A 14,071-nucleotide genomic window follows, 5' to 3' on the forward strand; every position below is an offset into this window, starting at 1 on the left:
GTGGTACATGCCTGTTATCCCATCTACTTGGGAGGCTGAAGCAGGAGAATCATTTGAACCCTGGAGACAGAGGTTGCAGTGAGCCAAGAAAAAAAAAAAAAGACAAAGGGAACATTACCACTGACACCACAGAAATACAAAAACCTATCAGACACTACTATGAACACCTCTATGGGAACAAACTAGCAAATTTAGAAGAAATGAATATATTCCTAAACACATGCAACCTCCCAAGACTGAACAAGGAAGAAACTGAAACCCTGAAGAGACCAATACTGAGTTCTATAAATGTATAAGAAAAAGCCTACCAAGCAAAAAAAAAAAAAAACAACAACAACAAAAAAACCAATCCCAGGGCCAGATTCATAGCCAAGTTATATCAGATTTATAAAGAAAAGCTGGTGCCATTCCTACTGAGACTATTTCAAAAAACTGAGGATGAGGGACTCCTCCCTAACTCATTCTATGAGGCCAGCATCATTCTGATACCAAAACATGGCAGAAACAAAACCAAAAAACAAACAAACAAACAAAAAATGCCAATATTCTCAATGAACACAGATGCCAAAATCCTCAACAAAATACTAGCAAATCAAATTCAGCAGCACATCAAAAAGCTGATCCATCATGATGAAGTATGCTATATCCCTGGGATTCAAGATTGGTTCAACAAACACAAATCAATAAATGTGACTGATTACATAAACAGAACTAAAAATAAAAACCGTATTGAGAAATGATTATCTCAATAGATGCAGAAAAGGCTTTTAATAAAATTCAACATCCCTTCATGTTAAAAACCCTCAGTAAGCTAGGAATTGAATAAACATACTTCAAAATAATAAGAGCCATCTATATAAAACCCAGAGCTTATATCAGACTGAATAAGCAAAAACTGGAAGCATTCCCCCTTGAAAAAATGGAAGAAGACAAGTATATACTCCCTCACCACTCCTATTCAACATAGTATTCAAAGTCCTGGTCAGATCAACCAGGTAAGAGAAAGAAATAAAAGGCATCCAAATAGGAATCAAGGAAGTCAAATTATCCCTGTTTGCAGATGACATAATTCTATATCTAGAAAACCTCATAGTCTCTGCCCAAAAGTTCTTTGATCTGATAAGCAACTTTAGCAAAAGTTTAGGATACAAAATTAACATACAAATATCAGTAGCATTCCTATACACCAACAACATCCAAGCCAAGAGTCAAATCAGGAACGCAATTCCATTAATAACTGCCACAAAAAGAATAATATACCTAGGGATACAGCTAACCAGAGAGGTGAAAGATCTCTACAATGAGAATTACAAAACACTGCCCAAAGAAAGCAGAGATGATGCAAATGAATGGAAAGACATGCCATGCTCATGGATAGGAATAATCAACATCATTAAAATGGCAATGATGCCCAAAGAAATTCACAGATTCGATGCTATTTCTATCAAACTACCAATGACATTCTTCACAGAATTAGAAAAATATATTTTAAAATTAATATGAAACCCAAAAGGAGCCCAAAGAGCTAAGGCAATCTTAAAGCAAAAAGAACAAAGAGGGAGGCATCATGTTACCCAACTTCAAACTATACTACAGGGCTACGGTAACCAAAACGGCATGATAATGGCACAAAAAAAGACACATAGACCAATGGAATAGAATAGAAAGTGTAGAAATAATGCCTCACAACCTACAACACACCTACAACCATCTAATCTTTGACAAAGGTGACAAAAATAAGAAACAGGGAGAGGACTCCCCACTCAATAAATGATGCTGGGATAACTGGCTTGCCATATATAGAAAATGGAAACTGAAACCCTACCTTATACCACATACAAAAATTAACTCAAGATAAAGACTTCAATGTAGGCCGGGTACGGTGACTTATGCCTGTAATCCCAGCACTTTGGGAAGTTGAGGTGGGCGGATCACAAGGTCAGAAGATTGAGACCGTCCTGATCAACATAGTGAAACCCCATCTCTACTATTAAAAAAAAAAAAAAAAAAAAAGCCAGGCATGCTGGCATGTCCCCGCCTGTAATCTCAGCTACCTGGGAAGCTGGGGCAGGGGAATCACTTGAACCCAGGAGGCAGAGGTTGTAGTGGGCCGAGATCTCACCATTGCACTCCAGCCTGGCAACAGAGTGAGACTCCATCTCAAAAATAAATAAATAAATAAACAAATAAATAAATAAAATTTTAAAACAATTTTAAAAAGACTTATATGTAAAACCGAAAACTATAAAAACCCTGGAAGATAACCTAGGAAATACCATTCTGGACATAGGACATGGCAAAGATTTCATGACAAAGATGCCAAAAGCAATTGCAATAAAAAAGTTAACAAAAAGGATTTAATTAAACTAAAGAGCTTCTGCACAGCAAAAGAAACTATCAACAGAGTAAGCAGACAACCTACAGAATGAGAGAAAATATTTGCAAACTATGTATCCAACAAAGGTCTAACATCCAGAATTTATAAAGGACTTAACAAGCAAAAAACAACTTTATTAAAAAGTGGGCAAAGAACACGAACACTTTTCAAAAGAAGACATAAATGTGGCCAAAAGCATATGAAAAAATGGTCAACATCACTAATCATTACAGAAACACAAATCAAAACCATAATGAGTTACTACCTCATAACAATAAGAATGGCTATTTATTAAAAAGTCAAAAAATAACAGATGCTGGTGAGGTTACAGAGAAAAGGGAACACTTATATACTGCTGGTAGGAATGTAAATTGATCCAGCCACTATGCAAAGCAATGTAGCAATTATTTGAAGAACTTAGAAGAGAATTACCATTTGACCCAGCAATCCTATTATTGGGTATATACACACAGGAACATAAATCATTCTACTATAAAGACATATGTACGTGTGTGTTCATCACAGCACTATTCGCAATAGCAAAGACATGGAATCAACCTAAATGCCCATCAATGGTAGATTAAATAAAGGAAATATGGTATATATATGCCATGGATTACTACACAGCCATAAAAAATAATGAGATCGTGTCCTTTGCAAGAACATTGATGGAGCTGAAGACCATCATCCTTAGCAAACTAATGCAGAAAAAAAATCCAAATGCCACATGTTCTTACTTACAAGTGGGAGTTAAATGATAACACATGAACCCAAAGAGAGGGACAACAGATACTGGGTACTGGGGCCTAATCGAGGGTGGAGGCTGGTAGGAGGGAGAGGATCAGAAAAAATACTTATCAGGTACTATGCTTATTATCGAGGTGATGAAATTGTCTGTACACCAAATCCCCATGACACACAGTTTACCTATATAGCAATCCTGCACATGTACCCCAGAACCTAAAATAAAAGTTAAAGAAAAAAAAAGAAAGAAAAATGAAGAGAATGTGTCCTGCAAGCTGGATAGGAAAATTATGTCAAGAAGGAAGGGGTGATTAAATGTGTCAAATCCTGCTCATGGTTCAAGTTATGTAAGGACTAGGAATTGGCCACTGGATTTAATAATGTGTATGTGACAGTTGAAAGGAGTGAATAAGCCTGATTTGCATGGGATTAAGAAATAATTGGGGGAGGATTTGGTGACCACAATAATAAATAATTGCTTTGAGGAGAACTATTGCAGTGGGAAGAAACATGGGGTAGTAGCTTGTAAGAGAATAGATCAAAATGGAGAATTCCTTAAATAATTAAATAAATACATGTTTGTATGGTGACAGGAAGAGTGAATAATGCTTATGCAGAAAAAGAGGGGGAAGAATCATTAGATCAATGTCTTAGAGTAGAAAAGAGAAGGCAGTATCTACTTACCAAGTGGAAGGATAGGCTTAGACAGGAGTATGGATGATTCATGGTAAGAGCAGGGAAGAAGTAAGTACTGATGCTACTAGGTGGGTAGATGTAGTGACAGAAAACTGCAGAAGTTATCTTCTTATTAAAAGTTTCTCAGTTTGTAAGACATAAGGTCATCATCAGAGAGGAAGAGGCAATGGAGGTTTAAGGAGAGGAAAGGAAGTATAAAAAGCAGTTTGGAAGAATAGGAATGAACTGGGGGAGTACCATGCAGTGTTATTGGCAGTCAGCAGTAAGGGCTCATTTGAGGTTTGTGATCATGAATTTAACCCAACCAGCATGGTTAGCTGAGTGTGGCAGTGCATTCCTGTAATCCCAGCTACTCAGGAGGCTGAGGCAGGAGAATTGCTTGAACCCGGAAGGCAGGGGCTGCAATGAGCTGAGATCGCACCACTGCACTCCAGCCTGGGCGACAGAGTGAGACTCTGTCTCAAAAAACAAACAACAAACAAACAAACAAAAAAACATTCCATCAGAAAAACTTGGTGGCCATAGAAGGAAAGTAGAGTAGTTACAAGCATCAGGGAAACCTAATAGCCCCAACTTCTTCAGCAAGGTTCTTACCATTCACTGGTTTACACTGTGGTGTCTTCTGTATCCATTTCCCAGAACCGAATTTAAGGTACATCACATGGTAGAGTCTCAGTACCATTTAGTTAGACTGAATTGTGCCACAGCTTTTGTAGCAATGGCATTGCATTTTCTCCACAATTAAAGTGTTAGAAAGAACCATCAGACACAGCTGTCCTACTAGAAGCAAGAGTGTGTAACCCAGATCATTCCCTTGCTCTCTCCACCTACCAGACAACTTTCTGCACAATCACAGAGATCACCAGTGAAGGCATGACCTCCAATCTTGGCTTCAGTTGTGTGATACTTTGCTAAGACACAGCCTCTTTCTATTTAGTGAGGTCAGTAGCTGTCTTACTTTTCATATGAATAAAATTCTTTTTAGATACACATAGAGAAAGTTTAACTTGCTCTTTGTTCACTTCATCTTGTTAGTTACTTAATGGTTCATTCTAAACTTTCTCTCATCTCATGTAGAATCATTCCAAATTACCCATTGGCTACTAAATTGCATTGCTCAACTTGTCATACTTTTTTTTTTTTTTTTTTTTTTTTGAGACTGAGTCTCGCTCTGTCGCCCAGGCTGGAGTGAAGTGGCGCGATCTCGGCTCACTGCAAGCTCTGCCTCCTGGGTTCACACCATTCTCTTCCCTCAGCCTCCCGAGTAGCTGGGACTACAGGTGCCTGCCACCACGCCCAGCTAATTTTTTGTATTTTTAGTAGAGATGGGGTTTCACCGTGTTAGCCAAGATGGTCTCGATCTCCTGACCTCATGATCCACCCACGTCGGCCTCCCAAAGTGCTGGGATTACAGGAGTGAGCCACCACGCCCGGCCATTGTCATACTTTTTAAATGTGTCATTCTATGCTTCTACTCCAAAACAAGATTAGAATATGGTATGTCCATGTTATTCAAAAAATGTACTCACTGCTACTTGGTGGCAAAAATAATCCATTGATATTTCGAGGTTTGCTGTGATAAAAGATACAGCTGATCTTCACACAACCAAGAGGCTGAGTTTCCCAGAAGCATGAAATGCTGCAGTTTTGCTAGATAAAAGGAGATTGGGGGAAATGTAATGATCAGATGCCATATTCACAACAAATACAATGTGCTGCAATACAGCACAATGACACAAAAACGGTTACAGTTAACTGATTTAGGATCATGTGTGTTTTCCAGCTTTCAGTGTTTCTAAGCCCTGCTATTCAAAAGATGCAATGGGTATTTCTAAAACATGTTCCTCCATTAAGTTGAAAAAATTGCAAAATGCCTAAAATCAAATAGTAGATGGAAGAATGATTTCTTCCCTATTGTTTTGTAAAAGTATAATTCAGCATTATTGAAGGGAAATGCTTTTTAACAAAAATGATGATGCTAAGTAATTCTACCTGCATTTCCATGTGTCTAAATCTGCAAAGTGGATCTAAACATTTCCTCTCTCTCCATAATGAGCACACAGTGTCACTGCCAAGGGCCTCTTCACAGTGTCGGAATCGGCACTGGGAACCCTAAAAGAAAAAGTAAACAGTGTAGAAAGCTCAATATGTTGACATTAGTGTTTAACAAGAATAGGTCGCTAATTAGTTAAAGAAAATACAAGTAGATTAAATTAGAATCACAAAGATATACACTATCAATTTTAGACCATAAGTCTAAATTTTAGCAAATTAGTCTAACTTTCGTGAAAAAGCAACAAGATAATCTAATGATTAAATAGTACAACATGCCACAAATCACTGATAAAATGCTACTTTTTGTTATTCGTTAATCCATATGGTTCACTAAGAATAGAGATATAAGAATCCAGTGACACTTTGATCACAATTCAGTGACAGAACAACTTAATTTCTCGTTCTGAAGAAAGCCCAGATGAAACTTTTAAGAATCCCTACCTATATTCTAATTGTGAAAATGGTTTCTATTAATCAATCGTTTCATTAGATCATCTGTTTTCTCAATCTATGGATATACTGTTAAGTTTTTATGGAGCTTAAAATTTAAGTTATTGTGGAATTTTAATTATTATATTATGATGTACTACATTAAATATATGTGCTTTGTGCCTTTGGCTTAGAAAGATAAACAATTGCCTATACATATACTCACTGACTTCTTCATATGCCAACAAAAGTAGATGTGGATTGTTTCAATGGGCTGCTATTACTTCTTAAAAATTCTATGTTCTTTTAAACGCAAACACACAGTTGGTAAAAACTACAAGCCCCTGTTGTGTGGGAAGAGAGGTGGGTAACATTCTTCCCTCTTTTGACACATGCTCCACGGTTGTTCTTTATCTTTTATCTCTCTCCTACTTTCATATTCACTCTCTCCCCCTTGTTAAAGTAGATCCATGTACTCTCACAGCACGGGTTTATGGGCAGGGGTTTTCAAGTCAATAAACTGGTATTTGAAAGTCTGGGCTCCACTACTTGCCCATTGTCCCAAAGTTAATACTTAACTCATCCTCTCTGTACTTTAGTTTTCTCATCTGTGTACAGGAAATAAAAAAATACTTTCCTCACAGGTTAGCTGCAAAAATGATGTGATACAAGGTATTGTGAGCTATTATTATTATTTATTCATTTAATTATTTACTGGTAACTTACTCATTAGTCACTGTACTAAGTATTTGAGGATACAGCAGTGAAATTGACAAAACGCTCCGCCCACCTGGGACATGAAATCTGTTATTATTCTTTATTATCCTAGCATTTAATTTAACAGGTAATATAAATGAATCTAATTTCTGTGGCCAGAGAGGTTGAGTCCATTCAGGTTTCCTAACAGAGAGGAAACACTTGAAACCAGACATAACATATTTTTCGCTGGATTATTTCTTGCATGAGCACGAAGCTCCAAATATTGAGTTTCTACCTTTATCTGGTTTTATTAAGATCCATTCATCCTAATACGTTGGAGGAATTATCAGTTTTTCCCATTAAACTTTATAAACTTTATGTGGCCAATTTGTTTATATTAATTATTTTCTTTTTTATGATATTTAAATATTTGTTGTTACTTAGACTTTTGACAGAGGAAAATTCAGTAATTGGGTAAATAAATTTCAAATAGGAAAACAGATTTATTACAATAAGTTTGACAGTTACCTGAATTCAACTATTTGAATTTATAATGACTGGAATCGTATTAACTAAAACAATATCTTATAACATATAACGTTTCAATATTAGGAATTTAATGTCTCAAGGTGCCATAACATAGGCAAAAGTGCCACATGAAGATTCAAAAGCTATATGCATGTAACTGGCATATATAAGGGTAGTTTCAAACAAATAATAATTTTAAATTATCTCAGATTTCTTCAGAGAAATTTAGTATGTCAAAAATACATGCTAGGCTTTTACTCCAGATTTTACATATATAAGATATCTTGCAAGAAAATAGTAAATTTTGGCTCAGCAATGCAAGTTATTGCCATATCGTCCTTCATTCTACTCAAATTAATCATGTGAAGTACTGTCAGTTGTACAATATTTACCTTTATGCATGTGGAATTAAAAAAGAAATAGCAGTCATTCCCAACTTCTGCCATTTTCAACTCTCTTGCTGCTAATCCAATGTTTGGTTTTTTTTTTTTTTGAAAAATATATATGAATTGCAGGAATGCAAATACAAAAACTATCAGTGTGTAAAGGGGGAAAAATAATTTCTTTTCCACAGTCTTTCAGGCTATCAGTAGTATTCCTTTAAAACTGACCTCCTGTTGACAGTATATTACACAATAGATAATTCTTAAACAAATTTAAATTAGAAGATACCTTCTCTAGCTTTGCAGAAATGTTGAAAGTGGTTGCTAGTAAGCACACAAACTCAAACTTCTAGAATTTTCCTCATTGTTACCTAATCCATTGTTTGCTCATCATAAATGACCTCACATGTAACTGTAGGTCAATGTTCACTCAGGTGAACTATAGTTTTCTTACTCAGTTTTAGCATATTAACTAAAAAGGACTAGCAAAAACAAAATAACATATTTTAATCTTTCAATGTTCTGGTTGAATATGGACTATAAACTAGTTTATACTTTTATAATAGAAAGTGATAAGTATTTCAGAAGTAAACAACTATTTCTAAATTTTTCTTTCTATAGAGGGTTTGGTGATAACACTAAAAATTTGACATAGGTAAATGAAATACTCATACTCTAAGATAATAAAAAAATTATTTCAATATGTACTCTCTGCTATCCATTGATTTGGGAAAAATCATATTCAAATTGTGATATATTAATAGCTACCTGAAAATATATTGGGCTACTTACTCGTAGCCAGATTCCATTTATTTTTCATCCATCATAAAAAGAGAAATATCTTCTTCCTATAGCAGAAAGATTCCAGAGTGCTTGAAGGTTTTGAGAATTTGTTGAAAACAAGTGAAATACTCTGATTCCCAGAATGAAACATTTAAATCAGCAGTTATTGATATGTTCCTCTTAGTATCTTTAATCAAAGAATTAAAACCTAGCAGAAATTAATAAAAAATATTCATCATAAATGTATCAGTCCGTTTTCATGCTACTGATAAAAACATACCCAACTGGGAAGAAAAAGGGGTTTAATTGGACTTACAGTTCCACATGGCTGGGGAGGCCTCAGAATCAAGGCAGGAGGTGAAAGGCATTTCTTACACTGCGGTGGCAAGAGAAAATGAGGAGAAAGCAAAGACAGAAACCCCTGATAATCCCATCAGATCTCATGAGACTTATTCACTATCGTGAGATTAGCATGGGAGAGACCCGTCCCCATGATTCAATTACCTCCCCCTGTCTCCCTCCCACAACATGTGGGAATTCTGGGACATACAATTTAAGTTGATAATTGGGTGGAGACAGAGCCAAACCATATCATTCCACCACTGGCCCCTCCAAACTTCAAGTCCTCACATTTCAAAACTAATCATGCCTTCCCAACAGGACCCCAAAGTCTTAACTCATTTCAGCATTAATCCAAAAGTCCACAGTCCAGAGTTTCATCTGAGACAAGGCAAATTCCTTCTACCTATGAGTCTGTAAAATCAAAAACAAGTTAGTTACTTCCTAGATACAACGGGGGTACAGGTATTGGGCAAAGCCACTCCAAGTGGGATAAATTGGCCAAAACAAAGGAGTTACAGGCCCCATGCATGTCCAGAATCCAGCAGGGCAGTCAAATTTTAAAGCTCCAAAATGATCTCCTTTGATTCTAGGTCGCACATCCAGGTCATGTGGATGCAAAAGGTGGGTTCCCATGGTCTTGGGCAGCTCTGCCCCTGTGGCTTTGCAGGGTACAGCCTCCGTCCTGGCTGCTTTCACAGGCTGGCATTAAGTGTCTGTGGCTTTTCTAGGTTCTTGGCACAAGCTGTCAGTGGAGCTACCATTCTGGGATTTGGAGGATAGTGGCCCTCTTCTCACAGCTCCATTAGGCAGTGCCCCAGTAGCGACTCTGTGTCAGGGCTCCAGCCCACATTTCCCTTCCACACTGCCTTAGCAGGGGTTCTCCATGAGGTCTCCACCTCTGCAGCAAACTTGCCTGAGCATCCAGGTGTTTCCATACATCTTCTGAAATCTAGGTGGAGGTTCCCAAACCTCAATTCTTGCCTTCTGTGCTCCTGCAGGCTCAACACCACGTGGAAGCTGCCAGCTTGGGGCTTGCACCTTCTGAAGCCACAGCTCGAGCTCTATGTTGACCCCTTTCAGCCATGGCTAGATTGGCTGAGACACAGGGCATCAAGTCCCTAAGCTACAGACAGCACTGGGACCCTGGGCCTGGCCCATAAAACCACTTTTTCCTCCTGGGCCTTTGGGTCTGTGATGGGAGGTGCTGCTGTGAAGGTCTCTGACATACCCTGGAGACATTTTCCCCATGGTCTTGTGGATTAACATTGGGCTCCTTGCTACTTACGCAAATTTCTGCAGCTGGCTTGAATTTCTCCTCAAAAAATGGGTTTTTCTTTTCTACTGCATCATCAGGCTGCAAATTTCTGAACTTTTATGCTCTGTTTCCCTTTTAAAATGGAATGATTTTAACAGCATCCAAGTCACCTTTTGAATGCTTTGCTGCTTAGAAATTTCTTCCACCAGATACCTGAAATCATCTCTGTCAAGTTCAAAGTTCCACAAATCTCTAGGGCAGGGGCAAAATGCTGCCAGTCTCTTTGCTAAAACATAACAAGAGTCACCTTTGCTCCAGTTCCCAACAAGTTCCTCATCTCCATCTGAGACCACCTCAGCCTGGACCTTATTGTTCATATCACTATCAGCACTTCTGTCAAAGCCATTCAACAAGTCTCTAGGAAGTTCAAACTTTCTCACATTTTCCTGTGTCTTCTGGGCCCACCAAACTGTTCCAGCCTCTGCCTGTTTCCCATTTCCGAAGTCACTTCCACATTTTTGGGTATCTTTTCAGCAATACCCAACTCTACTAGTACCAATATACTGTATTAGTCTGCTTTCATGCTGCTGATAAAGACATACTCGAGACTGGGAAGAAAAAGAGGTTTAATTGGACTTACAGTTCCACATGACTGGAGAGACCTCAGAATCATGGCAGGAGGTAAAAAGCACTTCTTACATGGTGGCAGCAAGAGAAAATGAGGAAGAAGCAAAAGTGGAAACCCCTGATAAAACCATGAGATCTCGTGAGACTTACTCACTATCATGAGATTAGCATGGGAAAGACCCCACCCCACGATTCAATTACCTCCCCCTGGGTCCCTCCCACAGCACATAGGAATTCTGGGGGATACGATTCAAGTTGAGATTTTGGTGGGGACACAGCCAAACCATATCAATAAATAACATAAAAGGTGCCATGAAAATCACAGATTAGGCTAGATAAAAATGTATTTTTAAATTGTCATGTATGTTTAATTAGAAATTTAAAAGACTGAGACAAATACGAATTCCCACTTTGGTTATGTAAAACAAGCTAAGCTGCTATGAACTTTTTGAAGACAATGCGGCCGGGCGAGGTGGCTCAAGCCTGTAATCCCAGCACTTTGGGAGGCCAAGACGGGCGGATCACGAGGTCAGGAGATCGAGACCATGCTGGCTAACACGGTGAAACCCCGTCTCTACTAAAAAATACAAAAAAACTAGCCGGGCGAGGTGGCAGGCGCCTGTAGTCCCAGCTACTCAGGAGGCTGAGGCAGGAGAATGGCGTAAACCCGGGAGGCGGAGCTTGCAGTGAGCTGAGATCCGGCCACTGCACTCCAGCCTGGGTGACAGAGCGAGACTCCGTCTCAAAAAAAAAAAAAAAAAAAAAAGAATGAAGACAATGCTTTAGGACAAAAATCTGACATGTAAAATAAACTAAAATTTAGAAAAAAGTTTTTAAATGTAAATTGAACATTATTTTAAAAACGAGGTAGTATGAGAGGTAAATGAACTAGAGAATAAAGATTTGGCTAAACCCTTGAAGACAGTGGCAAAGATACATAGAAAAATATAACTATATTTTGTTTTGCCCTGTCTTCTAACTCTACCACAAAACACCCATGAAGTACTTAAGCTACTGGGAGAAACACGCCTAAGAAATATTTTAAGTGGGTTTTGCCTCCAGATAAACACTGTCTATACCTACAAACTTGTAACTTCATTGGACTGTTTTCAAATATTCTTACCAAACACCATTATTGCACATTACATGTAACATTATGATTAAAGCCATTGTGAGAATTCCTGTTTTACAAAGGAGAAAGTCTGAAAAAAAGTGTCTACTTTTTGAAGTTAGGTTTATACAGCTATATTCCAGTAGACATGGCAAAAATAGGTCAAACTCACATGGAGATTTTTTTGTTTTGTCATTGCAGAGCACATAAAATAGATCTGCACATTTTGGTAGTCTTTAGAATTCCTGGAGTCTTACCTTCTCTACCTTTTCAAGCTCTCTTTTCTTTACCTTCTCCCTCACCCCCTTTTTTCTTTTTCTTATTTTCTTCAGTTCTGTTCTTTACTGTTGTGAATTTCATTCTAGTCTTAAAAACAACAACAACAACAACAAAAAACAAAAAACAACTATTATGGCCAGGCGTGGTGGCTCATGCCTGTAATCCCAGCACTGTGGGAGGCAGACAAGGGAGGATCACGAGGTCAGGAGTTCAAGATCAGCCTGACCAACATGGTGAAACCCCATCTCTACTAAAAAAAATACAAAAATTAGCCGGGCATGGTGGCACACGCCTGTAATCCCAGATACTCAGGAGGCCGAGGCAGGAGAATCGCTTGAACTGGGGAGATGGAGGTTGCAGTGAGCCGAGCTTGCGCCACTGCACTCCAGCTAGGGTGGTAGAATGAGACTCCATTTCAAAAAAAAAAAATGGGACATTTGTCTCCAGGGCTGGGAATAGGACTGAAAATTCTGTATTTTGTGTCAGTAAAAGCAGGCTCACACTGAGTGTCTTTCATCTTTGGTGTTTACTAGAGCACCTAACGTATTAGTCAGAGAAGAAAGACTTTCTTCTATTTTGTAATCCTGTGACACCATTTTAAGTACAGTAGCTGGTAGCAACTCCTTGATGACCCTTCAGAATTAGGAGAATTGGGCAAAGTTGATGGCTGCTACCCATCAGAGCAGGAGTCCAGTTTATAACCATGAATTGATCCTGTGCCTCTCTCCTGATGAGGATTTGTGTTTCTGCCAGAAGCTTTGCTCCAGGTACTGATGAAACCAAAGTTTTGGAAATAGAAAGTGCTTCCTGAGAGATGACTGGCTTTGCAACTACTATTCAAAGAGTAAGTAGAGTGTGTTTTAGAAGATGAGTATTTCCCACAAATGACAGAACGTTGGACCTAAAAGGTTCTGTGGCAGTTTGGGAGGTGACAGTTGATAGTTGTGAAAGTTGTTGTCTCTTTGGGATTCATGAAAGAAGCCGCTTTTTAGAATGCCTTTGAAGGAACCAAGAAGTCACTGGCACTCGACTATAAAATGCTAAACAGTTTCTGGTTCCAACAGCACACAGCCAGCATCAGGTTTTTTCTTTTTTGATAAATGTGGGCGGGGTGTGATGTGGGAGAACTTTTTGTGTTTTCCTATGAGAAAAAGATAGTAGAAAATAAAGTAAACACTTTGAAATGGCAAATCTCTTTCTTCCTCCCTCCCCTCTGAATCCAGCAATAAAAAGACTGTGAACTTTTTTTAAATTTTATTTTTTTTCACTGTCAGTATTCAATGTAACTGTTAACTTTTTAAAGTGGATGTTTTATTCTTTGAGAATCCCCTTACTATTTAGATACCTCTAAGTGAGATATAGTTTAATTTTTCCAAGGGCTAAGTCAGTAATATGCCGGACAGTTGAAAACATGCAGGTAAGACAAAGAAATGAGAGCTGGGCCTAGTCCAAGCCCATAAAGATGGCAGTAAAGTCAAAATTCCCCTACAACTTCAGGCTAGGAACTACTAAATGCAATGAGATGGAAACGCTACTATTCCTAAATATTTAGTATTTATTTTATTTAGTCATTGTCCATCTTTATCACTTACCCTCAAAATATTCTTTTGAGCAGCAAGTTAAAGCTGCTTTTAGCTCGCAGTTGATTGACTACCATTACTCAAGCCATTTGGGCTGTTGGAACTCACCTTTAATTAAACAAGATTCCTATGAAAAACTTGAGAATGAAATCTGATTGTAAGTATTCCTGTACTTTTGGATTA

The 14,071-nt window shown here is 38.1% G+C and overlaps 1 protein-coding gene across 1 annotated transcript in view; it reads right to left on the reverse strand.

The window, feature by feature from the left end:
• The window catches only part of C11H12orf50 (chromosome 11 C12orf50 homolog), a 40,500-nt gene extending 33,761 nt beyond the window's left edge, over nucleotides 1–6,739 (reverse strand). The window contains exons 1-3 of the mRNA XM_077953102.1: nucleotides 6,734–6,739; nucleotides 5,810–5,929; nucleotides 5,347–5,467 (exon numbers count right to left, since the gene is read on the reverse strand). Of these exons, the coding sequence (XP_077809228.1) occupies nucleotides 5,347–5,467; nucleotides 5,810–5,929; nucleotides 6,734–6,739 (247 nt within the window). The remainder of the gene's footprint in view (nucleotides 1–5,346; nucleotides 5,468–5,809; nucleotides 5,930–6,733) is intronic.
• Between the last annotated feature and the right edge of the window lie 7,332 nt (nucleotides 6,740–14,071).

This window comes from Macaca mulatta, chromosome 11 (assembly GCF_049350105.2).
Source record: "Macaca mulatta isolate MMU2019108-1 chromosome 11, T2T-MMU8v2.0, whole genome shotgun sequence".
NCBI classification, from domain to species: domain Eukaryota; kingdom Metazoa; phylum Chordata; class Mammalia; order Primates; family Cercopithecidae; genus Macaca; species Macaca mulatta.